General features: G+C 45.0%; 1 protein-coding gene and 1 pseudogene across 1 annotated transcript in view; one reads left to right on the forward strand and one right to left on the reverse strand.

The window, feature by feature from the left end:
• On the reverse strand, positions 1 to 24,766 carry LOC148224367 (solute carrier family 22 member 2-like; annotated as a pseudogene).
• SLC22A3 (solute carrier family 22 member 3) overlaps positions 24,649 to 27,470 on the forward strand; it is a 25,754-nt gene continuing 22,932 nt past the window's right edge. Inside the window, exon 1 of the mRNA XM_014874272.2 lies at positions 24,649 to 25,410. Coding sequence (XP_014729758.2) covers positions 24,997 to 25,410 — 414 coding nt within the window. The 5' untranslated portion in view covers positions 24,649 to 24,996. The remainder of the gene's footprint in view (positions 25,411 to 27,470) is intronic.

A 27,470-nucleotide genomic window follows, 5' to 3' on the forward strand; every position in this document is an offset into this window, starting at 1 on the left:
TTATTTCTCTGGAAGAAGAGGAGCAAAACTAGGAGGGAAAAGGGGCTTGTGGATGCCTTGGGCTTGCACAGTGAGATTTACAGTGGCAGTGCTGGGTGGCAGGAGCTGAATTATAGCACCAAGCTGTTAAGGGAGGTAGAAGGAATTGTGACAGTAAATCAGATATTGCCTCTATGTTACTTTTGTGCAGAGTCAGGTGTAGCTTGGAGGAAGCGAGTTGGGCTCATGACTGCACTCCTGCTTGCTACAGAAATGAGCTGGGAGTGAGCAGCCCAAAGAGATTTTTAGTTTTATAAGAAGCAAAATAAAACGTTCCTTCATGAATTTCCCACTTATGCCACATGAGTTGCTGCTGCCAGATGCCCTGAGACACCAAAAACATGAAAGTGTTCAGGAGGCAAATAGAAAAAATTTGCAGGATGATCATACGGGAGTGAAGCAATAATTCTTCTGGCTCTGGAAGTCTGCTCTTGTTACACACAGTACTTTGAAAATCAGATGGTGTCTGTGGGGGTCAGCCTTGCTGCCAAATGGGGTCCCTACCCAGAAGGTGCAATTGCAAACTGTGTCACTGAGGACATGGCCTGTGAGCCAGTCTCCCTTGCTGACCAGTCCCTGGATCAGGTGGAATGTCACCATGCAGGTGTAGCTTGGTGCAAAGGCCATCAGAACCCCTGAAACCACATTGGGGAGGACTGTGACCAGAAGGCAGAGTTTGCACCCAAACCTGTGGAGGGGAAAAAGGAGAAGAAAGAGACTCGGCTCCTGGAAGGGTAGGGGTCAAACCAAAAGGTTTGAAGAGGCTGGAGAGGGTGTTTGTTAATTTTGAATATGAGTCTGTATCTGCTCTTCCTTTTGCAACATTAACCATTTCTATGGAATTACAGAGAACTTCCCTGTCTTGTATTTTCAGGTCATTGCTCACTTTTGGTTAATGACCAATGAATTCAACATTGCTCTGATATGGTTTCCCAGCCCATCTTTCAAAGCTGCCATAGCTTTATAATGGTGATTTGTCTGCTAACTGTGATCTTTTCATATTTTTTTATCAACCCTGGTTGACTATTGAGCTCTTCTTGAGTGGGGTTCTGTACATCCCTGTCATTTGTCATTCCCTTTATCACCCTGAGTCACTGATGGTCAGAAATAGAGGGTTTCCAAAAGAAACAAGCTGACTGGAACACTGGAAAGGCATTTGATTTCTTGCTGGCAGATACATATTCAGTTAGAAGTATGGATTACAAAAGCCATTAAATTAGTCAACATCCACTAACAAAAATAGCACAATAATAAGTACCAGCCAAAATAAGTGTCTTTTGTTTTCCACAGTAACATCAGCAGATCCCATCACTCAAACTTTGTCTTTTCATGAGCCCGACATACAGATGTGTGACTTGACTAAAGTTCAGCCCATGAGAGCCTCATGAGACCACATTTGAGATATTTAGTTTTTACCCTGAGCACAAAACATCCTGGTTCTGGTATTTTGTGTTGCTCCTGGGTGCTCTCAGTGCAGGAGCAGCAGTGAGCTGGGACAGGGTGGTGTGAGCAGAGCCAAGACCCCTTTACACTCTGACATATACATGTTCTGTCTTAGGAGGAATTATAACCTACTGCCTCATGTCTTTTCATACTCCTGCCTCACAAAAAGCCATTGTAAAAAGATCCTTCAGTATTTTGACACAGAGAGAGAGACAGAGGAGCATTACAGCTATAAATGGTTATGAATTTGGAAGCTCTGGTTTCTGTTGGCTCTCACCATCATATGCTGGCAAGAAATTCCTTTGCTAGGGAACAGGATTGCTTGGAAAAGTGATCTGAAGAGTGGTGCTTCTGACAATGATGGAATCTACTCTCTGGTATTTCATGTCCTATTATGCCTGGATGAGGGTGCATCACCACCCAAGCCTCAGTTCTGGGAAAAAGAATGGAATGCTTTCAAGTTTACTAGAAGATTAGCCAGAAAACAAGAACTTGGATTTAAGGGAATGAGAAGATGAGGGAGGCAACAAATGTTTCTGATTAAAAAAACAAAACAAAACCAAGAACTTCCAAAATGCATGTGGAGAAAAGCCGAAATTGTCATAAGTCTGTCCACTTTTGTCCTTGAAATCAGACAGAGGACTCCAACCCAAGATGGAAGACTGGATGCAGGATTTTTGTGGTACTGCTGCAGCCATTTGATGTCTTTCACCTGAGAATTTATTTTGCCCAAGGTGTAGCCACACAAGATTTGTCCACCAAGAGTTACTTCAATAAATCACTATCTACTGATGAAAAATCCATTTAAGAGGAAAGCTCATAAAAAAGGTGGTCTGGTTCACTGGCAGTATGGTAATGATTTAATGAGGATGGGAAGGCAATCTGTCCAATTTGTGCAAAAATGAGCTTCTTCACAAGCAGCTTTGTCTGCACAAGCTAACTGATGGTGCAGGTTTGCCTGCACTGAAACTAGGGAGCAGGGACCAGTGAGACAAACACAGTCTCATCCTAATTTTGTGACACTGCCGTACTACAGGGGATGGCCATGCCCGTTCCCCCTTGGATGAGTGGGACAGTGAAAAGAAGGGAACAATAGCAATATCTGATCAACAGAGACGATATTGGGGCAGTCTTGGGAGGGAAAGGCTATTGAGAATACAAAGTAAAAAAAAAAAAAAAGAAATTAAAAATTCAAGACTGACTGGATCTCCAGAAGGATTGTTCACTCCCTGTTACCTCCATTTCTTCAAATTCCAGTCTCATCCTCCCTTGCTATTTTACTGAAAAATTTGGTAAATATGCAAAGGCAGATCAGCTACAAAGCACCTAAATAAGCAATCCACTGTGTAGATATATGGCACAATGATAATTGTGACGGAAAAGAGGAAATGAGGGACAATAATGTCTAGAACTGGCTAAATACAGACTCAGCTGAGAAAAAGTAGGATCAAATAAAATTTAGGAAGAAACAACTGCTTCTATTTCTGTATCTGAGAAAAACTCTCTTATTTTGAAACTGATTTATGGCCATCTGGATACTGTTAAAATTAATGTGAAACAAATTTATCACAAAGATGAGCAAATATTTCTTGGTGCAAGAGTTAAAATTTCATCTTGGAGCTTGTGTTGCAGTTTGCACCTGTGAGAGAAAACAAAGTCTCTTCGCTTGTGTGAATTCCTCAGGACTATAAAAGTGGAGTGGATCCACATCCCATTTTTGTGGATTCTTGGGTCACAACAGCCTTTGAAAGTAGGACCTTAGAAACCACCACCCATCTCCCTTTTAAGTGACACACAGACCTTTTCAATCAGGTTTTTGTTGCATTTATTTTCTTTCTGAATTGTGAATGTTGTTTGACGACATCAGAAAGCAAATAACCAGAGGAAAGAGTCCATCTCATACCTGTCTACACACCACCCACCTCTCTGCTATGTAGCCAATGCTCATGGAGCCAATAAAAAACCCCAAAATTCACACACAACCGACTCTAAGGGCAAACACAGTTAGAAGCTCAGGGGAATTCCCCACAAACCATGGCTGTTTGAGAAGGAAGGAAACCAAGGGCATCAACTAGAAAACAGAGGGAAAGAAACCCTCTGTCCTCTTTAGCTGACATCTGCAATATATCTTGTTTGGATTTTCCCCAACCTTGTGAAAGTTACACCCAAGAAAATGGTTGCATAACAACACAGAAGGGGAGTGAGAAAGGGAGGAAAACTCTGACAGAACAAAATAAAAAGTTCAGAAAAACCTCATCCTCTTGTCATCACCCATCTGCTTGAAATATGGAGGACACTTGGAGTATTGTCTCCTTCTCAGATGCCAAGATGCCTGTCTCAAACCATGTATTTCCTTGCTGCAAAAGCAGTGCCAGGTGAGAGAGATGAGTTGCTGCCATGAGCCCTGCTGGAGTGGACAGCTTCAGGAGCTGGGGTGTCCCTCATCCCATTAGCACTGGCAAAAGGTCCAGGATTTGTCTGGCTTTTCTCTGAAGGTAATGGGTACTTGGGAACTTGCTTTTGATTTACAGTTAACAGGTTGTCAGGACACACCCAACAAAGGGAGGAGAGCAAATTAGTAATATGTTCTCTTGGTTGGAAATATTCACTCGTGTAATTAGCCTTCAGCCCTTGGCTGCTTATTTAATCTTTTTCTAACCCAGAAGAGTTTTCTGAGGCCATACCAAACAGCTCAGTTCAATTTCCCTGGTGTGGAGGACAGCTGGAGTGCTCTTCTCTGCCCCAGCCCACCTGTCCCAAGGGAAAATGAGATGGACATGCTTTGTAACAGTGATGATAGTGAAGCCAGGAAATATGAATGCCCTAATCCAGGAAGCTGTGAAGTATCCAGCAATGCACTTTTTAAAGATTGAGTTATACAGACATCTGCTAGGCACATTTTAAGTATAGCTAATACAGATTTGGCAGTGGAGGGGAAGTAGAAGAGATCTGTTTGGAGGTCATTCCTATACTTCAGGTCTCCACATGGCTTTAAGCCTATTAGTACTGATTTGTATTGGTTATCATATTCCAGATTATCTGTTTTAGATAATGTAAATTGAAATAAAGGAGCACTGCTGTTGCTAAAGCATTGTATGAGAAATGTAGCCCTATCCTCTGCTTCTTGCTCATTATGGATGAGTATTTGGATTATCACGCAAAAGTGCAATTCCTCAGTTTGGGTTATGGGGTGTTACCCTCAATTTGGTGGTGGAAATAAAAATGATGAGAATAGCCATTGGTGACAAGATTGCAGTATTGTGCTGCCAGGAAAAGCGATAATTTCAATTTGTTTATGTATCTACATCTTTGCCCTAAGTGCTTAGCAGGTTCTGATATAGAGTGTTTATTAGCAGTCAGACTCAGACTCAACACCAAAAGCAAATTTTATCAATCCAGCATATTCTATCTTTAAGCTGTGCAGGCAGGAGTGACTTTTCTGGACAAGCTGTGCCTAACCTCTGTCACGAGGGAGCTGCCAGGGGAGTCATAGACCCAGCCATCCCGGCAGGGACCGAGGGGCACGGTGCTCCCGGTGCCCGCCAGGCTGCCCAGGGGGTCAGTGCAGCTGATGCCTGTCGCGTTCCAGTCCACCTCGTACCTCCTGCAGCGGCTGCTGAAGCTGGCCCCGTGGCCATCCCACTCGGGAACCGTGTGATTCAGCTGCTCCTCCAGGCTCCAGCCACAGCGCTGGCTCAGCTCAGCCACGCCAGGGCTGGAGCAGCGATGCTCAGGGGAGAATCCCAGGAAAAAAATCCCCAAATAAATGGGAGTGAAAGTAGCAGAAAGCATGCATAAGACAGACAAAGAAGTCAAATTATCCACTATGCTCTAAAAAGTCATCCAGGGTTGGCACCTTTGGCACCTTTGTGTCACAAATCATGGAAGAATCTAACTCAGCTGCTTTCCAGGGCTTTGGCTTTCACTGCACACTTAAATAAGAGCTGAAATGTTTTCTTTAAGCTCACAACCATATAATTAGTTAACATTGTCAATTGTCAAGTCATGCATCGCAACCTTTGTTTCTTAAATGACATTTCTAAACACTCTTTGTCTCTCCTTTTTGGCTTCTGTTGTTAATTTGTTTTATACACGACATACTTGAAATGCAAGATCTGGAGTCTTAGCTTATGGCCATTTCAGTCTGTCACTGAGAATCTGCCAGTGAACAGTATGGGGCAGGTGGTAATTACTCTGTCCAATATTTTCAGAGGCCATAAATACTATTAAAGCAGTATGATCCTTTTCCTCACATACATATACAACTGGAGAATCTTAAAATTGCAGTGGACACAGATGACTGCTTGCATGCTCTTTTGAGGGAATAGGAGAAAACAATACAGCAAAAACACAACAAGGCAGAGTTCTTTTAGCTACTTAGAGGTTAAAGAGAAGTGCTGTGCCTCAGATGGGAAGTAGACCAGTCACTGCAGTATGAGCTGGGGCCTCTGAGTCAAAGGTGACCAAACTGAACTCGCAGGGGTTCACATGCAGTTAACCCACACTCAGGGAACTGAGAGTGGCCCTGAGTTTGGTCACCAGCCTTTGCATGCCCATCCTGCCCTCTGCCTCCTGCCCTGCCCTGCACCCTGGGGAGGCAGAGGGTAGAGGCTGCTGCAAGATCAGCCCAATCTCACAAACAGTTTGCAGCTATTTAATGAGAATTCATTGGACAATGCTAATGTGTAAATGTGTGATTAAGCAATGGAGACATCCTCAACCTCCTTTACTTGAGAGGGTGATTAATGTGTGTTCCCATGGCCGTGATTGCATAAGGCCCTTTCATGTTGTTCCCCATTTTCTCCAATGATGGAGGACTGGAAGAGGTTCAGTGCAGCTGGACACCAAAAGTGTGGATTTGGACAAAAGACCTCTATGGGCAACAATACCTGCCTGAAAAAAATTCTGCCATCTTTCTGTCATCTGCAAATCTTTCTAAGCCAGACAAAGACTCTGTAGCTTGGTTAGTGCTTCTGAAGGGAACCTCTGAGCAGGCTGCTGTCCCTGGATTAGTTTTCCCCTGAGGAGCACTCAATGACATCTCTGAGTTTTATGAAGCACAAAACTAAATAATGAGGAAAAGAGAGGTGACAAGTAATACAATTTAAAAGAGCTATTAAAAACAAGCACTCTTGAGTTACAATGACCAGCATTCCTAGGAAATGTCATGAATCACAAATGGGACTGCTCCTTTGCAACAAACATCTTTTGCAGCTAAGAAAAGACCAGGCCTTTGACTGTACAACTGAAGAGTTTACCTATCTCTCTTCAGTCTGGTTTCATTCGAAGCAGAGAAGGGACTATTCCTCGTGTTAATGCTCAAAGAGCTCACTGCACCAGCAGCTTTTAAACCTTGCACCCTCCTGCCCACAGACTACTCAGGAGTGCACATATTTGATGCAGTGGCAAACAGCTAAAACCTGTCCCAGCCAAAACTGAATTAAGCGCAACAAGAAGTGCATAAACGCTAGAAATCTGCTGTACTCCCTTTCCTCATTCTGCCTTCTGTAGTTTCATGCTGGAGAAAGCAAGAAGAGAGCTGCCAGGGTGGTGTTCACATGCTAAGTATACTGGCAGAAGGTTATATCTCTATGATTAATGTTATTCTGGAAAACCTTCACTGTCATTTGAGTATTCTCTTTTATCGTCAGGACGTAAAGTGTTGTCCTACAGTGGGAGTGACCATGAGTAGCTTTACATATTGCAGGATGTCCAGAGGTTCTGGCTACTGTCATCCAAGCTGCCCTTGAATAATCCTGACCAGACTCTCTCCTATGTATGGTCTCACCAGTCTTTGGGGAATTGAGTGGTCCATGCCACCAATATAAAGGCAGGTGACTCTTGTCACCTGGATATCCCTGAATAAGATGTCTTTAGGATGTTTCTAGCATGATTTTTTTCCACTTTGCTGGGGACAGAGCAGGCAGTGAGCATGCATGCAGCTCTGCTGGTGGATCTGGGCGTGTTTGAATGGAGACAGCACGAGAGCTTGCCAGGGTGACATCTGTACTGAAAAATTAAACATGACTGTGAGTGGGCTCAAGCACTGTCCCATGGCTACAGTGCTTCATCTTTACCACCCTTCCCAGTACTGTTTTGCCTGATTCCTGTCAGCACCTCACAACAGCCAGGCAGGCCTGAGGAGGTGATGTCAGGCAGGCTGTTTCTGGTAGTCAGGAGGGAAAAGATCACCCTGACTGGGGATGGTGTATACAGAGGTGATCCATTGCCTCCAGCCTTCCCATTTATTAGCACAGATTCAGCACAGCATCAATCAGCATACAGCAGGTAATTCAGCCAGAGAAAAGGGAAGAAAGCCAGAGGGAGCTCTGTTAGCAGAGGGCATCAGTGCCCCTGACAGAAGACCCTTATCACTCTGCAGTGGCAGGTTCATGAAACACTGTCAAGTGTGACAGGTTTTCTAGTTATAATCAGTAATCCCTTCAGTCTGCAGTAGTGAAGCATTACCATGATTGCTTTAAAACAAGTCAGCCTTCAAAAGCTGGGGTAAATGTTCCTGTACTCTGACCTTCCTGAGCTTCAGATGTAGGCTCAAAGGGTTGGTGAAATGTGAACAAAGCCAAGCCTATCACACTACTGTAAAAAAATTACAGATGAAAGGCATACTGATAACGATTGTATAAATAAGTGTTGGCTGCCAAACAATAGCCACAATTCAAAGATCTGAAAGCATCTTCTCATGAAATCACTCATGAACACTTAGAAATTGAGGCAGAGATGTAGCAGGTTAGCTTTTCAGAGAAACTGGTTTTCAGATCTTTGAGAATTTAGGCTAAAACAGTTTGCTAGAGGTGCCTTAGACAGACTTTCCCATTCAGACTTTCCCACCAGGAGCATGCTGACATATTGTCCTACAAACCTTGAATGAGTAAACATTTCTGCATTGATTTCTTTCTAGTAAGTCATTCTTTCATCCTTGCCACTTAGTGATCATTTTGGTTCAGTACTTACCTGTGTATTTGGATCCCATCATAGCTGTGTTTCCTGTGAATGCATCAAGAGCACAGACTTCTAACAGGGAGTTCTGAGCACGCTGTCTGTCATCATCACAAGGTACTATGTACCTGAGCAGGACATGCTTGATTCAGAGGGATGTGATGGAGAATCACTGGAACCATCCAGGCAAACAGCAAACATGCAGCCACTGAGATGCACTGCCTGTGCCTTGGGGTGTAGGTACTTCAGCCTGGTCTGGTTTCATGGTGCAAAGGCCCCATCCCCTTTCCTACATCCTGTTGTGGCACTTGCTGGTCCTATACATGGTAAATTGAGTCAACTTGCTAAATAGACAGAGGCCAATCCTATCTGCAGAAGTAGGTTGTAGAGGCTCAGTGAAAGGATGAGGAAAATTCAGCACAAAGGAAGGAACAGGATCACATGGATCAATCCGCTGGAAGACAGAAGCTGGAAAGAAGAGGGAAGAAGCAGGATGTCCCTGTAGTGATGGAAAACCCATCCATCTTGTTGTTTTTGGTACGGTTTCACCTTGGCTAATGTCGTCCATGTAAAAGCTGAATATGTAGCATCTAGTTATTTCTGGATACACATCCACATGTGAAGCAGGAAACTAAAGTGGTGCTTAATGGCAGATCTGTGCACCCAGAGCTGCTAATAGCAGCTGGAGCTTGGGACATGGGATCTCAGCTATTCAGGTCAGCACTGAGAGCTAGATATCTAACAACTGACTGTAGAGGGAGCCTATGCACCTTGTTTCTAGGCTGCTCAAGTTGTTTCACAAAGACTCATGTTTGCACTTGGTATTTATTTGCACCATGAGAACTTATTTTATGAGTGAGAAAAACAAAGTGTACTTTATGGTTGGCTCATATACTACTAATACATTTTTCTTAGATGATAATCATACTATATTTGGCAAACCCCTCTTGTTTAAGATTATTTGTATCTAGATCCAAAAGTCACAGCTTGAGCTCATTTCTTCCTTGCACATTAATTAGCACGTAGTATTGTGCAACCTAGGAATATCTCCCTTGGTGACAAAGAGAATTTGCACTCAGTGCACAGTTCTTACTCCTCAGCCTCTGCCATGGCACAGAGCATGACGTGTTCATGTAGTTTATCCTCTGCAGGTTTCATTTCTGCAGTCATGAGGTGGCATGGCTTTTGCCAAAACCAGGAGCATGCTGAGCTGGCATACCACTGGCACTTGGCCTCACGGGCTGCTGGAGTGCTGTGTGAGCACTCCTCGGGCCAGGATGAGGATGCTTGCCCAGGGAGAGGGAATTGGCCCTGGGGCAGCTCGGCTTGTTGTGAACCTGTGCCGTGGTCACTAGTTGCTTTGTTCTGACTTCCCAAGGAGATGGCAAGGTCACCCCACAGTGTGCTTGGGGTTTGTAGAGCTGCTCTTATCAAAGGGTGTACTGATAACAGCTTACCAAAATGAGCAAAGGAGTCCAGACAGCCCTGTAACTCCTGGCACAGAGCCTAGAGGGTGTGCTGGGCACTTTGGGGAAAACACACAGGTTTTTTTAAATGCCGATCATAGAATTTTCCTGAGCCCACCCACCCATCCACTTCACAAAACTCCTCCAAGGGCTCTCTGGAAGAGGTAACTACATCTATCAGCAGAGTCAAGGATGGAGCTGAGCAGACCAGCCTTCCCAGCTCTGGGATGTCACAGCACAGGTGGTTATCCCTGTGTCTCTACCAAGCCTGATGCCACTGCCACCCAGACTGGGAAGCCCACAGCTTCCAGGGCTTCAGCTTCCTGTAGAGCAGCCCACTGTGACTGCAAAAGACAAACCCCATCCCCACAGGGCTTGCAGTCTAAGCCTTAGGTTTGTTATTTCTTTTGTGTAGTTGGACTGCTGCTACCTGCTGTGAAGGTGGCAGGAGTGGCCTGAGACAAGCAGTGCAAACAGTGTGGGTCTTACAAGGCTAGATCCTGCTCAGAGGACTTAGTAAACAGCTAAGGCTGGGGTGAACTGGGGACTGAGGCTGCATCATAGCACACACTTCTGCTGGTGGTGAAGGTAGCCTCTGCTCCCATGACATCTGGGGTAACTGCACCCAAAACTACCTGTCAAGGGCTGAGCTGGTGCCTGTTTCACTGTTCTCAGCCTGGACAGGGTCACTCCTGAGTTGGTTTAAACACATTGACTCCTTCTGTCCCATGTGTAGAAGCTTCTTTTGGACCACCAGCTCTGCAGGAGTGGGAGCTGCTTCATGCCTCTATAAGAAGGAAGAGGCAAGTAGGTGTCATGTGAAGCACAGCTCAAAGAAAGCTTGTGAATTCAAAAGGGAAGAAAAAAAATAGGAGAAAGCAAACCAGCAAGTAGCAAGCAAGTTTGCAGTTTGGAACTGGCTTTGTTCCAAGATTTTAAAATGTAGTTAATTACAAGCATTTAATTTGCAGTAAGGCCTTGGAAGTGTGATTGCTTAACAGGTTCCTAGATAACACATATCAATCACTGAGCACTGCTGTGCTCAGACAGGGTATCACAGCTGCACAGCACCAGGTGAGGCATGGGGCCATCCCTGGCACCTCCCCAGGCTCACAGCAGGACCAAAAGTGGTGGCAGGGGTTGAGGCTGTCCTGCAGGGATCCGAGTAGGAGTGTCCTGTTCCCACCTCTGCAGTCTCTGCTCCCGGTGCTGCTGCTCTGAGCAGCCTAGGAGGAGGGAAGGTGACAGGGGAGCAGCACATCTTGTAACTGCTGCCATCATCAGGGGGCTCCAGATCCCTGCTTTCTGGAGCTCTGTCCCGGCCCACAGTGGGAATGGCAGCTATGCAGAGGTGCCCCATGGGAGGGGGAGAAAGAGGGGCTTCTCTGAGGGGTGGGTGGCTGTCTGAAGAAGATGGTGACCCTCTGTCTCCTCAGACAAGACTGCTCTGGAGCAAAGTGGCCATGGGAAGATGGAGAGGAGCAGGGGGGCATGAGCAGAAACTGCTCTTGTCCTTTGAGACCAATTGCTCCCCATCAAAATTCCCTAACTCACCTCTCTCAGAGGGGTGAGATTGAGGCTCTGCCTCAATCTGTGACAGTCCCCTTTGACTCCTCCTGCCGCCCTTATTTTTGGCCCAACCCCTTCAGAAATCCTGTTTGATCCTCGAGGCAGCAAAATGCCATTAACCAGAAGACTGGGTTGTCTAAACCCAGCTGTAATGGAATAAAAGGCGGTATAGCATTACGAGAACTGATTTTTCTGAATTTCCGACAGCCTTGCTCCTTGCATATCACCATGCAGCTGTTAGGATCACTGGTGTGAATGTGGTCTAATGAGAGGCTGGCAATTACAGAATTCCCCCAACTACACCATGCCAGAAGACTTCAACTTCAGAATCATTATGAACAATATTCTTGGATTTTCCGCATGGTCCTCAGCTAAATCATCATTCTAACGCTTCTATGAAAAAAGTAAACACACTTGTATCTCCTGGCATAATAAGCTGCTCTTTAAATGACAGAAAGCTTGGAATTAAACACAAAACTCTCATTAAAAAGAACAATAAAGCAGTTAATACAGACCTAGGAAAGTTGTAATTGGGGATCAACCCAAATTAGCAACAGATTTAAGGAAAGGCTTCTTGACTCTGGGTTTGAATATTTTTTTCAGAATGCAAAAGTAGTTCAAATGTATTTCGCAAGCTTGAATCTTTGGGGAGTTAAATATCATAAGCACACAGCTGCAATGCAGTTTGTCAGTGTTTGTTTACACAATTGTTATTGAACTGGACATTTATGTTTCTAAAAGAACTTCCTGCTCAGCGGGAAATGAAGCTATTTCTCCTGCTCAAATTGCTTTAGAATACAGTCCTTTTGAAGCTGAGAAGTGGCACATTGGTCTGTGAGGTTTCGTGTTCAAGTCTGATGCCTCTGACATCCAAGGTGCTTGGAAGTGATGTGCTGCCCCAGCAGAGGAGGAGGTATCCAACACTACTTGTCATGGCAGGTGCTCCAAAGTCTTCCCTTCAGGACAATCAAAGAGTTCTTGCTCTCAACTTTTACTTCTATTTCTTATCCTGTGTTGTAAATGTTTGGGTTTTGATATCTTGCAATTTGGTTTCGTGAACATTTGGGCATCTATTTACACTTCTGAGAGATAATGAAATATTCTGATGGCACAAATCCACTTGCACCTACAAGTGATGTAATACAAACACAATAAACAGAGTTTCTCAGGGTCTTCAAGGGTAAAGAAAACCATCAAGTATAAATGGTAAGAAGCAGAAGCCATCAGTAAGTTTAAGTTAATCCAAAGGGAAGATACAGACCCAACATTCATAGACAGGCAGTTAACCTTTGCTAGAGAATTCGGACTGAACTCTACCAGCCCATCATGAATGCAGACAATGCTTCACTTTAGCCCTGGGACTGCTGAAATTGCAGGAGAACTAGTTAGAAGTACACTAAGAGAGGCTGGTCAGGGAAGGGGGAGAGTCAAGCATAAGGACACTAACTAGCAGGAAAGTTTGAAGCCAAATGCATATCACGGGAAATAAGAAACAGAGATCAATGTTTTCTGGTTGAGTCTTCCCATGCTAATGGTCTATTTGCAATGTCTGTGCTGCCCACTGGGCATTGGTGCTCCCTTGCATGCTGCAATAAGTGCCTTCATAATGGCCTCCAGGGTTAGAAATGAGGCAGTGGGTGGACATTAGTGATGGAAGAAGCAAGGAGACAGTGATAGTCACCACCAGATGTCCTGTTTGGAGCAGTGGTAGATGAGAAGAAGCTGCCCACATGCTCCAGTGAAATTATGACCCTGAGCACCATAGGGTTGGTCGGCTCTTCAACAAGCATCTTTTGAAGTGAGATATCCATGGGAAAACTGAGCCACTTTACAGCTAAGGGAGTGGGTGGAATGAGATCACTGAACTTGGCACTCTGAATGGATGAAAAATAAACCCAGCACGGGGACACTGCTGAGCCACAGGAGGTCCACTTTTGATTTGGGAAGAACTGGCTAAGTGAAGGCACAGGAGAGCTCCCTGTGGAAGAGCCAGTCTCAGTGGACTGAAACTAAGGCATGAATTCAAGCAAGTTAATTGACTGCTGAATCAGGTCAAGTTAATCAAGTCAGGATAAAAACAAGGAGAAAGTGTAGGCAGCACTCACAGAAGGAGCCACAGTGGCACAGTAATATGTCCCTGTGTGTGTGTACCTGGGGGCAGTGTGTGTGCAGGGGAGGTCTTGAATGACCCAGCAGGTGATGGCCAAACAGACTCCCCGTGACCTGCATTGCCAGCTATGCCCACAGCACTGGTCCCACTCTGCTTTCCCAAGCCTGAGGATGCAGAGCCGGCAGCACAGGCAGTTTTACAATGCACAGGCTGTGCTCAAGGGAGGTATTTTGGACTGAGCTACCTTGTAAAATGTATGTCCTGACTCTCCTATGGAGCAAACTACCCATTCAGTACAAGAGATTACTGATAACTTCTGAATTACTGGCCTGCTTCCATAAATACAAGAGTAAGTGGACTATGAGTGTACAAGGAAACTGTGACCATAAATTGTCATTAAATTATCTCTCTGAGTCCCTGAGGTTGAAAGTGGGTGGGCAGGGTGGTTAGTTATACCTGTGGAGGCCACTCAGGTGAATGTCTATTCTTAGACACACATGCAAGAAAGTATGTAAAACACAATGTATGTAATACTGTTGGGCCAGGTCATAGCTATATCACAGCAATGTTAATATTTAACTGCATCTGCCCCTTGTTTAGAGCAGAAGAGAGTGTGATCTCAGCTTTCCCTCCTAATTTCAGGGTGTGTTTCCTCTGTGAGCTGCAGCAGAATTGCCCCATACCAGTGACACCAGTGCTGGTTCCCAGTTCAGGCAGCATTCAAAACTGGCCTGGAGCCCAGCTCACATTTCTGTCGAATGGAAGCACACGACACAGGATCTATGCCAGCTCTGCTTTCACATCAGTTTTAAGGCCAGCCCCAGCACGACAGGTCATACCCAACCCGCAGATAGAGAAGGATCTCAGCCAGCACAGATACTGTTAGGTCCCTTCAATACTTTCTGGCTAAACCATAGTCACCTGAGCATGTTTATGCATCACTTTTACCCAGCACTAGAAGCCTTACAGCCATGCTGACCAGAGCCTCTCTGCCTGATATTGCTGCTGGAAGTGCATGGACACGCCTGTGCATCAGTCACTTCTGGTGTGTGGGATACGTGTGGTTCATTTCTTGTTTTCTTGAATGCCACAGGCCAAAGGGAGTAGCAATAGAAACAGAACCATTAAGGACAATACCCAGCAGGAGTTTCAGTGAGTTTGGGATGGTAGAGCTCTTTTCCCAGGGTAGAAGTATTTTGTGGTGGTTCATAGGTGGTCTGCTGGGCTGATCCACACTTCCAACAGACAGCAGAACCATGCCCAGTGCAAAATAAATCTGACAGCCACTGAGCAGGAGAAACACACTGCAGATTCCCAAACTTTGACCTTATCAAGAACATCCTATAACACTTATGTGTGCTCTGAGATAATTAAAGATAGCAATGGTTAAGAAGAAAGCTTTCAAGGAAGTCATATGATAGCACACAACAACTTTGTTTAAACTTGTTTGCACTGTGGTTTTCTTGGAGTTCCCAGGAACAGTGAAATCTATGAAAAAATAATCTTAATAAATAGCTCCTAGGTCTGCTAAATGAAACTGCTGCATAGCAAGTGAGAAGCTGAAACCTGTCTGAAATTTTTCAGAAGCTCCAAAGGGAAGAGCCAAGGTTTTCTAAGAAGGCACCAGGAGTGATCAGAGAGAGAGGCTGAATGAGATGGTGCAGGAATGCCATGTCCCTATAGAAGACATATGGAGATGGTGGCAGTATTAATTCTGCTGTAACAGTCAACAATATTATTTATCTATGCTTGAAAGTGACAGCCACTAGATGAGCAATTGTGCTTCCCCTCAGTTCTGTGACCTCCTTAGTCCCCTTCTGCTATTTGGCAGTCCTGTACTTTTCTTTGCACACACAGAGTATTTTCTGATAAAAGCATAAGAAAGCAGAGGTGATGTCACAGAAACCCAGCTTGCCTTTCCAGGGTAATGGCTTAGCACAGGTAACATAGATTGCTGTTGCTTGGAGCTTTGCAAGGAAAAAGAAGCACAGAATCATCACAGACTGGTTAAGATTGAAAGGCAAATCTGAAGATCACCTGGTCCAGCATCCCCTGCTCAAGCAGGGCCACATAGAATAGGTTGCCCAGGATCACTCCCAGATGGCTTTTGAGTATCTCCAAGAATGGAGATTTCACAACCTCTCTGGGCCGCTTGTTCCAGTGCTCAAACACCCTCCCACTGGAAAGATATATCCTGGTGTCCAAATGGAACATATTGTGGTTCAGCCTGTGCCCATTGCCTCTTAAAACATGCTTTTTAAGAATATTCTTTAATCCTCTCCTGGCAAAAATTATGCAGTCTCTGTACACAGAAGTCTGGACACAGCCTGAGTCAAAGAATCTCCAGAAAATCCTGGCACAGTATGAACTATCAGGGATCACAGCTGGTGCTGGGGTTGCAAGGCCTGAGGTGTCCTTATGTTGGTCACAGTGCCAGAGTCTCCCCCTGGATTGTTGACTTTATGGAACAGGAGAGCAGTGAGAGGAGGGATTTCTCATATTGTACACAGAGGTTTTCAAGTTTCAAGGAGCAAACAGGACTTTCCTGGAAGGTTCATTCTCAGAAGAAGGAAAATTCAAGTGAAGCAGAATAAGAAGGACAAAACATTATGTGATGGGAAAACCAAGAGAGAAACTTCCCTGGATATAGAAAAGTCAGTGAAGGATTAGCTGGCAACACCTTAGACTTCCAGAAGATAAACAAGGATCTTCCTTGTTGAAAGCTGACAAATTGCTTAGCAGTGCCACCTGTCTGAGCAAAAGCTGTTACCAGGAAGAATGCAAATCAAGCATTCCTTTAGTGTAAATTGCCATTTTAATCACGCTGCTGAAAGGAAGAAGAATGATTTTGAAGTGGATGTTGGTGAAATTACCTTTAAACTTAGCCCATGCTGGATGAAGACTGGGAGAGTGACAGCCAGGACCTGCCAAGCATGAGGTGTGTGACAGAGAGCCTTTCTCAGCTGCACAAACTGCTCCAACATGTGTATCTCCTTGCATCCCTGCTCTGCCTCCCCGTGCTGGATGGGCAGTGAGTCTGGGATGGGCTCAGCTCCCCCTCACCCCATGGGAATGTGGTGAGGTCTGCAGTCCTGCTGCAGATGGGGAGAGGATGAGGTCCATGCTGGTGCCTGCCTGCTATGCAGGAACATTAACTTCTCCTTGGCTCTGCTGGCCCAGGAGCAGTTTGCTGTTGTAACACAGGGCTGGAGGAGGATAGTAATTTGAGGGGTCAGGAGGGTGCCAGCTGCTGTACTGACACATACATGGAAATTATACAGTAACGTTCCTCTTTTCATTTATTAAACAAACCCAAAGTAAATCCTTTTTCCTTTTCTTCAGCTATCATTTTGCTAAAAATACCATATGAACTAATCCTCTAAATATTTTCATAAAGTTCATCTCTGAATCAGTCTCCTAAATCTAAGTTTCAAGGAGCTGGCAGTTAGTCCAGGAACTTCTTGTTTACTGAAACTGGTCTGTTCCCCATCTTCTCGTCTCGATGCAGAGGAGCAGATATGTGTGACTGGAAACACTGGCTCCCCTGAAGGATGGATGGTGGGCCTGCACCCAAGGAACTCTACCCACCCTGGCAGCAAATGGCACCATCCCAGACTTTACAAGAGCTCCCACTTTCCCCTTTCCACTGCAGCTGGCCAGCATGGAGCTGGGGGAGCAGCGGTGCCATCCCTTGTCTGTGGTTGGTAATGTCCCTTCATCATCCTCATCATCCAGCAGCCTCAGCTCTTGGCTACTGCATGTCTGCAACTGCTGAGTCAAGGGTTGCACCCCTTCTGCTGAGACCAGCTGCAGTGGGAGCAGCCTTGCAGCAGGAAGAAGAGTCTTGTGCAGACAATGCCTTCCAGTTTGTGGTGCCCAGGGCTTTCTGCCTGCTGCATCCTGGTGACACTGCCAGGGACCACCTCTCCAAGTTTCCTGGTCACTGCACTCCCATAACACAGGGCCCTCTGTCAAGGCCTGGGTTTGGTGACTGAAAGGTCAGCCTAGAAATGTAGAATTCACCTCAGGGACTTCCTTTGCCACCTACATTATTTTACCTGGGCCAGCTCCCCATGACACAGAGGTTACACTTTCCATCCAGTCACTGCATGGGAAAATGGATATGACTGCTGCACCCTTTTCACATACACTCAGCTTGAGCAGCCTTTGTTTCAGTTCATCTATTTACTCAGGATCTGGGGATCTTAGAACAATGTAAACCATTTCTTCATTTTTAAATTTGTTGAATCATTCTTGCTCTGCATCTCCTCATCAGATATTTACATCTTTATTTTTTTTTCTTAAATACACTCAGATACACTCAGGAACATTTTTTAGGGAAAGGCAAATATAATAAATGCAGTGTAATAAATACACTGACATTTAAAATCACATAAACATTAAAACAACTGAGTAACTGAAGTACCCTGTGGTAAGGCCACATACCCAAAAACGTCCATTTTAAGTGGTGTGCTAAGAGTTGGATTGTGAACAGAGAGTATGTTCATCCAGCTAAGCAGCCTGATGAGAGTAGTTTAGTCCCTCTTCCCATTAATAAAGCATGCTCAAAAAGCAGGAGGTGAGAACCCAGCTGGGAAGAATTCCTTTGGGTTGGTATTGTGCAGTCAGGACAAAGAACACAATGCCATAGCAGAGATAAACTACAAAAACAGAGTGAACTATAAATAGATTGTAACTGCTAAGAGTTTCCAAAAACAAATGGGAAAGAGGAAGGCACTGAGAAATTACCAGTTCCCATCCATCCTTCCAGGACGACCTGAACTTTCGCTGGTCCATTTAGAGTGTGCTGGGTCTCTGCTGCTGCTCTGAATTCACCCTGATCCTGCAGCTTTTTTTAGTTTCTGCAGAGATGTTTCTCAGTTCTTTTTCAGGGGCGTTAAAATTTGCTATTGTCTTGGAAAGACAAAAGCAAGAAATCTGTTGAGATTAGATAATTTTTCACATAAATGTGAAGTGTATATTTATTCTCCCATATATGTGGACTTCAATCAACTGCATGTAAAGGCTCATGGGGTATTTTGAACCTGAATTCTCTTCTACATTAGATCATACTGCTTCTACCCAAAGCTGCTCATAAGATGGACACTCGTGGTGCAGGGGAATTTCTCTGTCACTTTCTTCTCACATATATGAATGCTGGCATTTTTGTTACACTGGCCACAGTGTGGTCTTTTACATTCCCTAGAATTCTCAGGCAAAAAAAATGATAGAATGGAAAAAAGAAAAGAAAAAAAAGGCTTGTTGGGAATACTGAATATAAAACTAAAACTGAGAAACAGTATGAAAGTGGATAATACAGTCCAATGTTAAAAACCATGCAAGGGGTTTCACGTGGCTTTTTTTTCCTCCTTTTTTTAAAATGGAATTTCCCCTTCAGAAATAGCTTGGGAAGTATATACCTAGAGAGGGGCACGCTCAGAACTCTTAATTGCACTGACACCATCATTGATCAGATTTAAAAGTTTCATCTTTATTCTCATAAAATGGAACTAGAAACTTAAAGCAAAATCCTTTTATTAGTATTTAGAAATGTTGGCTTCCAAGCTTAATGGAAACTGAGTCATAGGGGAGGGATGTGCAACAGTGAGGAGATCACAAACAGAACCTATGTGATTTTTTCTGACTTTCCGAGCAGAACTTGAGGCACATGCAGCTGAGAGAGGAAGCAACCTTGTAATTTACACCTGTCTGATAACATGAGAGGGAACATTTTCATTTTATTAAACCTTTACACCCATCTCTGGAAATATACCTTGTTTGTTCCATTGTGTAAAGTATCCTCCAGTGAACTTGGCTTGTCTTATCTTATGGCTGAAATACTTGCTTATTCTGAGCCATTAGCAAGGATCCTGATAAACATGCTGTGGAAATTATGGCATATTTATCTGAACAGGAAGGTAGAGCCTGGTGTAACCTCTTCACTGACCTCCAGGGTGACTGGGTGAAAAGAAAAATTATGAGAGAACCCACATATAGACTGTGAAAATTAGTATATAGGAATCCTTTTTCCTCTGGCTGCCTTTACTTCAGCTGGGCTTGACAAAACTGGCGAGCTCCCTCAGGGTTGCTGAGCCTGTCTCAGATCCTGAGCTGAAATCCTGGTAAGCAGGTGTTCCCACACCTGTGTGCAGGGACACATTTCTGCTGCTTTCCCTCAGCATGTGAGAGTCAGGGTATCATCTGCAAATACCCAAACGTGTGGTACCTGACATTCTCCAGCAGGCAAAGATGAGTGGTACACAGCCACCATGGGGGTGGAACAGCACTGGGTTTGGTGATAAAGCACAGGCCCAGCAGGATCCTATTTGCCTTGAGCAGAGACTGCTTCACCCCAAGAAAGAGCCTGTGCAAGGAAAGGGTGGGGTGTCAGGGAGGGAGACCTGCTGGCTTGGGAGGGGATGAGCCTGGGGGAGCCCCAGGGGCTGTTGGCACTTAAACCCCATGTGACCCCCACCTTTTGCCCCTTGGCAGTGGGAGGAAAAGCTGAGGGTGTGAGAATGAGCACATGCTGCAGATTGAGGATGGCTTCCTCAAAATGACAGATACAGGCTGTCTTCAAAGTGATCACTACTGGTCTGATTTTTCCTATTCTATGAGGAGAGAAACAGAAACCTCTTTGCTACTGTTTTGCTTTTCCTTTCACTCTCCATGTTTTTTTCCCCTCATTTCAATTTTCCCTTCTTTCCCCATGTCTCTATTTTCTTCTGCTGTTTCAGCTGCTGTCTTAGCAAAGAGTACAGATTCCTCTGGTTGTTGTATTCTACAGTTCCAAGTATTACATTTATTTATATTTGTTCCTGGGATCAAGACGGTAAAAATAGCTTACAGCCCATGGAAATACTGAAGAAGGGGAGTATAATGTGTTGTGCATGGCTTTAATGAATTGCCAAAAGGTGGAAACCCTGTTGATTGGAATTGACTTTTCCCATGTCTCAAATTCAGCCTACAGCTCACTAAGCTGATCTGGAGGCCTGGGAAAGGACATACTTCATTGAGTACATTTCCCACCTTTTAGAAAGAAAAAGAGGAAATCTGGAAGACGAAGAGGGAGATAAAAGAAGATGAAAGTGGGTGTGGGAGGAAGAAGAAAGATTAATAAAGTGAAGGGAAAAAAGCCAACAGCAACAAAAGCCAAAATATGGGAACTGTCACAGAAAAAGCTACATTGTAATTTAGTGTCCTGACCTGGAATGTAATTGTACCAAGTGTGGAAGAGGGGAGACTCAGCATCTCTACCTGCCCCATAAAGTGGTCTCACTCCGATCTTAAAAAAATCCACTATTTATTTAATCTCCAAAACTGAGTTGTCCAAAACTGAGCCCTTTAATTCTTGCCATCTTCTGCTGTGAACCAAGCCTTGCCATTAACATCTGTGCAATGTGCTTTGAGCTGGCTGCAGTGTGCTTTGCCTGGTTCCTCTGCTGTGGTGTCTCCTGTGAGCTGAGGCTCAGGCAGTCCCCAAATGCAGGGCTGTGGGGATCCCCAGCCCTTCTCCTGGCGTGGAGAGTGGAAGAAAAGGCAGTCTCCTGGCCCTAGGTGTGAAGCTGACTGGTTAGGGCTGTCTAGTCTCAGCAGTTTTGTCTGGGGGACAGATATTTGGTACAATATGATGCTGCACAGAGTGAGATAACAAGCAGGGTGGATGATTGCTGGCCATGCTTGTTCAAAGGCACTCTTTTATTCAGCAAGAGGCATGTGTCTGTACGGATCTGTTGGATCTTTATAATGGGAGGGCTGCAGGTATGGTGGTCTTAGAGCTTTTATTTCAGCACAGCAGCCTCATTGCAGGGTGAGACATGGGAGATGGTGAAAGCTCTCACAATAACAACACCAGCCAAAATTTTCTTCGTTACAAGATCTTTTTTAAAGATTTCTAGCCAAGACGATACTGTTAAAAGCTTACAGGCATTTTCTTAAGCCGATTACTAAAGTTACACATATACCTTGCTTTTAACAATGCTTGCTTGTTGTTAGCTTAAAAGCAATGGATAAAGCTTCATTATTAAACTTACATTTTTCTATTATCTTGCTTAACATATTTTCTAAGGCCTATCTCTACACCGCATTTAAAAACATAGCCTTATTGTTTCTTGTCCTTGTATATCCGCATTCTTGCATTCTTCTATTCTGAGTTTTGCTTTCACACAGCTTCTGAGAGTTTTCTACCTTTTCTATTTCCCACAGGATCTTAAACCTGGGTTGTGGTTTTCTGCATAACTTTATCATGGAACTGCATAACTTTATCAGTGCTGTTACATAGGATGTGTCTGCAGACTGGGTGATGTCATAGCCCCGCTGCTGACAGTGTTCCAAGAAGGACTTTGAGGTATTTAAGTGATTATCTGAGGCACTGGCAAAGGTTATCCAGGGCGTTGCAGTAAAGTTTTAACTTTCCAGGATTCAGTCAGAGTAGATATTGATCAAAATGTCTCATGCTGTCATACAAGCATGTATAAATGGTAGTCTAGTGCCACATGTATACAGGGAGTGAGTGTATGTGCCTTCCTCTCTAGACTACACGGTTTTCATTCCTTGTCCAAAATAGCTGTGACATTTGGGCTGCTAAACAGAGCTCCAAATGAAGATACCTGTGACTGTAATTTAGTTGTATTTCTATATCTCTTTTTTCTCTGCTCCCCTTTCATCACCACTTCTGCATCTGCTCTTTCCCTGGCTGGGTCCCTTTACATTCTTCCCCCTCCTTCTATCTGTTCTCTGCATCTATTTTTACTGCTTCTGCTCTTCTCATCAGTCAACATCTTCCTTGGCTTTTCCCAGTAACAAAGAGTATAATTTTTTACTGTATGCATAGGATAGAATGTTTAAAATGATGACCCAGAGATTTGTTCTCAAAAATTTAAAGGCATTCTTTCATGAGGTCACAGTTATAGGTTTTCTGTGCAAACACATCATCTTCCTGTCCTTAGATGTGCTCAGCTCTCACAGCACATGAAGCTGAAGTTCCAGAAAAAGAATTCAGAAGCCAGGAATTGCTTGCTGTAGAATAAATGCAGTAATGCACACTCTCATGCATCTGATGATATTTTAGATTTCTTTGACAAACTGGAGTCTTGCAGCACACTGATATGGTGGCAAATATTGATACACTGTTTTTGGACAGAGAAATTAAAATAGAGGTTAACACTGAGAAACCAAGTTTGCCATGATATCATGTATGCCAGGTGGTGGAAATGATTTTACTGAATGAGTCCTTGCCTCTATGACCAGCAGTGTAGCTGCATGGAATGTTAGGGAGAATCCCAGATGTCCTCTGCCTTGAGCTTAGCACTGGTCTCTCTCAGGCTTTCTGGCTTCTGGTCTGACAGACTGCAATGCATGTGCTGTCCATGGCCATAGCACAATGGACAGGAAAAGATGTGTGAAATTTTGACAATGGGGTACTAGAACATGCTTTCTTTTAGGGAAGAAATTAACTCCAGAAGCAAGGTTGCAACAGTGGGCTGAATTTTCCCTCAACTCAATTGGTAATTACACCAATGGATTTCTGAAGGAGGAGGAATGCTGGGCACAGCTATGTTGGGGTATGGCATTCAGGGGCCTAGCCCTCATGATTCTGAGTTGAGCTAATGTTCTCTAGTGTTATAGTGGAAGGTGTCCCTGCCCATGGCAGCAGGGCTAGAAAAAGATGATCTCCAAGGTCCCTTCCGACCCAAACCTTTCTATGATTCTATGGTAATATTCAACAGGGACAAAACCAATATTTTTTTGTCAACTTGAAGAAGCTTGAAGAGCAGGGGGTGTTTAATACACCCTTAGTTGGATCTGTGAGAGCAGCACACAGTCTGATTATCAGGCTCTATGTCTTGCCTTTATGGTATTCCCTACAGGACAATCTCCTCCCCAGTCACTGGAAGCTGTTGGAATAAACATTTGACATCTCAGCATGATTGACTTCCCAGTTAGCCCTGCTGGGATAAAAGAATTTCTCTTGTTTGAAATCAGCCATCAGAGTGTTCCTCATCTCCACCTGGACCCAAACGTGATACATTCATGGCATCTAAGCTTGACAACTACTAAATAGCATAACCAGGCATCAAACCTAATTCCCTCAAAAGTGTATGCTGATGCAAACACAAGAGTGCACCCACCTAGAAATCTGCATCCTTGCTGAGCTCACACCACAGCATCAGTTTTCATGCCAGATGGCCTGCATAGTAATCAAAGGCTTCCTTGATTTGCACCTGTTTTTAAAATTGTACTGTGTTTCAAAACCGAGGACACCCGTGGTCAAGGCTGTAGGTAACCAAAGTCAAGGAATTGCAAGAGACATCTTTGATAGATGCTGTCTCTTTACACCTTCTCCCAAGAGAATATGTTTGCCATGGACCTCATGATCCTGAGGTTTAAAAAACCCCACGATTGAATCTCTGATTTGATTCAAGATATTCTGCACAAGATATGCTCACATGCACACACAATGCACCCTGGTCCTGACTCTATGTTCCATTCTCCCCTTTCCTCAAACAGCTGAGTAGAAAAGTGAACATAACTTGTTTTCCATTCATTTTTTGAGAAAGAAACACTGTCATTTCTCTTTTAAATATTTGAGAGATTTTGTGGAAGTAAATTTAAGATGGTGATATAAAAGCCTTTTTGAACAGGTAGATCAAACTTTAAGAAAAAAACTTGGATTTTGGTCTGTTGCAGTTTGTGACCCTCACTTTATTTATTCTACAAAAGGAAGAGGCCCACGTGAATTAGGTGTGTACAGATGCTGAGGCAGTGCCTTGGAGAAGTAATTAAACTTTGCCAGAGTATTAACTTCTATTTGTGGAAGGAAAGACTATAGGTCATTTGAAAGAACTTTCTTTCTGCCCCTGGCATCCTGCAGAGAGCCTGCATCATTCACGGATGCTTTTTGCAGCAGCTCCTGCGCTCTTTCCCGTTTAACTCTGCTTTACCCTTGCACCTATTAATTTCTGGCAGCCGCTGCGGGAGCTGCCTTCGCGGCTGGCCCGTCCCGAAGGAGTTAAGCGGGTTTATTACATAAGCCGTTTAACATTCGGGATGAATAGGGAACGCACGCCCCTCCTCTCCTACAATCATTTTGTCGTCTCCAGCTCGCTGTGCTGTGTGTGAGCCCGGTGCCCCTCGCCGTGCCCGGAGTCTCCGTGCCCCTGTACAGCGCCCGGCCGTGCATGTCCGCCCGCACCGTGCCCCGCTCCGCCTCCGCTCATGCCGCCCGCCTGTCTCCCTGTCTGTCCGCCCGTCCGTCCGTCCCTCGCTGTGCCTGTGTGTGCACATGAGAAGAGAGGAGCCAGGGGAGGCGAGACCGTCGCGTTTGTAGGAAGAGTCGGCAGCCGATGCGAAGTGTGACCGAAAGCTCTGCCGTCTCTCGGGCTGCTGCCAGTGGACAGACCACCTCACATAATGCCATCTTTTGATGAGGTTTTGAAGGAGGCTGGGGAATTTGGAAGATTTCAAAAGAGGGTCTTTTTCCTCCTTAGCCAGACAGGCATAACTTTTTCCTCCCTGTTCGCCAGCGTAGTTTTCCTTGGGCGAGCACCAGACAACTTCTGGTGCAGGATCCCTGGGGCGGCCGAATTAAGTGACCGATGTGGCTGGACGCTGGAAGAGGAACGAAACTTCACGGTACTGCCCCTGCAGCTGAGGAACGAGTCCGTCAGTGGGGAATGCGAGAGGCTGAATGTCACCTGGGACATCTCTGCCACCTGCGCCAGCCCGCTGGCCCGCTATGGCAATCACAGCACGGGCAACCTGCCACTCGCCCCTTGCCACAATAACTGGGGCTATGAACAGCCCCACTCGTCCATTGTCAGCGAGGTAAGGAGAACACCCACCCTCTAATCAGCGGGGTCTGTCCTGGTGTGGGATTGCAGCAGTAAAATGGGATTGCCAGTGCAAGGGTTGTTGCTTTGCTGGCTGGTTTTCCTTTCCAGATTTATTTAATTTTGAGTCACAAGCAAATCCAGACAATGAGTATGATCAAGTTTTAGGGAAGGTGAGCTGATATGAAAGGTGGCTGTTCAAAGCCAAGTGCACATGCAAAATCGAATACTGTCTGTAGAGGAATGCCAGGTTAAAACAAAGAATTGTGTCCTTACAGCTGAGGCTTCTGGTGCCCAGTTTCGGGCCAGCAGCTTTGGTGGTGTAAACGCCAAAAGTACTCTATGACCAGGATCGGTGTAGATTACCTCTTGTCTGTATTTCCAGTATTGAATATGTAAGTTTGCAGGTAATAAAAAACAACAGGTGGCAGACTGCCTATCTGAGATCTGGCAGGAGTCAGCAGAAGTGATTGTGCTTACTAAAGAAAAAACAAAAACAAACACACATTTCTGTCCAAAGCTAACATTCAGCTTTTCCTGAATATCGTGTCAGAGAACAGCAGGTGATTATCACTAGTGGTAAGCACTGGCAAATGCAGTGATTTTTTAATGAGGCTGCAATAGGCCAGTGAAGATGCTTTCCTAGGAGATCCTTTGTGTAATCTGTAATTGTGCCACGAGTGTGCTGTGGTCTGGCTCCAAAATTCAGTCTGCACACTAGGAATGTGTATTTTAGAGTCATACTGACAGCAATTGTCAGTCATGCAGTGATGAAAAACACAAAGTTGCTTAGAGGGATTGGTTCAGAAATAATCAAGGTGCACTGCAAAATGTGTCAGGACAGTTTAGGACTCTGGTTCCTCTCTGTCTCATGAGCCTCCTGCTGTGCTTTTTAATTTGGTGCTTGCACTGGAGCTGTGTCCTCCGAAACAGGGAACGGGGCACAGCAGGCAATGTCCTGAGCAAACACTGACAAGAGTTCCAATTCACCACCCTTCTCCCATCCAGCTGGGACTGCTGTATCCACTCTCAGGCCTCGGGCTGGGTAGCAGCTTTGTTCTCTGAGCAGCTTTAGCCAGGGTCTGGGATTAGGAGAAGAGAAATCAGAGCACCTGACTGGCCCTTGAGCAAAGGTCCAGATATGGCATTTGTGAATGATGGGTGAAATCAGGGCTGCTCAGAGGGCTGAAAATGACATTCAGGGAGTTGGTGTCAAACTTTGGCCCTAATAATGATGTATCTCCGCCCATGCTGGCAGTGGAAGGCAGGGCTGGATGGGCAGGAAAGGAGGACAAATGGTGCCTGGGAGCTGCAGACTGGCTCTGGAACAATCCATAGAACATGGACGTGGTGGGGAAGTTTATACTGCTCCCTCCAGGGTACTTCTGCTAGGGTACTGTGAGGAATTGGACCTTAAAAATAAAAATACAGAGATTCCTTTTCTGCTGTTGTCCCTCCCCCCCCCACCCCCCTTTAGCCTTGCTATAGGTGAAAGCATGTAGGCTCTGTCCATAAGACAGTGCTCAGAGTCCGTTTATGGCAGCACTTTGTGTATCTAACAGAGCAACTGTGATTTTCCTGCAGCAGTAGGTACAGCTATGGGAAAAGGAAACCAGTATTTGTCTTGCAGCAATAAATGGGAGTGAAAGGTTCAATGTTCTCGGGCAAATACATCATCCATCTTTACTTTCTTGCTCTTCTCTGCTGAGGAGACCCTTCAGGGCTAGGGAAGGGAGGAGGGATGAAGGGCAAGCACTCCCACCTGTGCTCCCCAGCATGCATATTGGGAAAACCATGGAGTAACAGTCTGCAAGAATGGGACTGTCTCTCCCCTGTGCCAGGGGAGCAGGTCCCACCGCTGGTGTCACTGTGACTCCTAGAGGCACTCTTGCTGACTTCGGATGGAAGCTGCTGGGCTGTGACCTGTGACACTTGGAACCTCTTCCCAGTTTTGCAACATGTTCTGGATAAATCATATCCCACGAGGCTCAATTTCTTCATCTAAAAAGGAGACTTGTGGCTTGCATGTCCTGACTCAATTGCTCTGAGATCAAC

Source organism: Sturnus vulgaris, chromosome 3 (assembly GCF_052056855.1).
Source record: "Sturnus vulgaris isolate bStuVul1 chromosome 3, bStuVul1.hap1, whole genome shotgun sequence".
NCBI lineage: Eukaryota > Metazoa > Chordata > Aves > Passeriformes > Sturnidae > Sturnus > Sturnus vulgaris.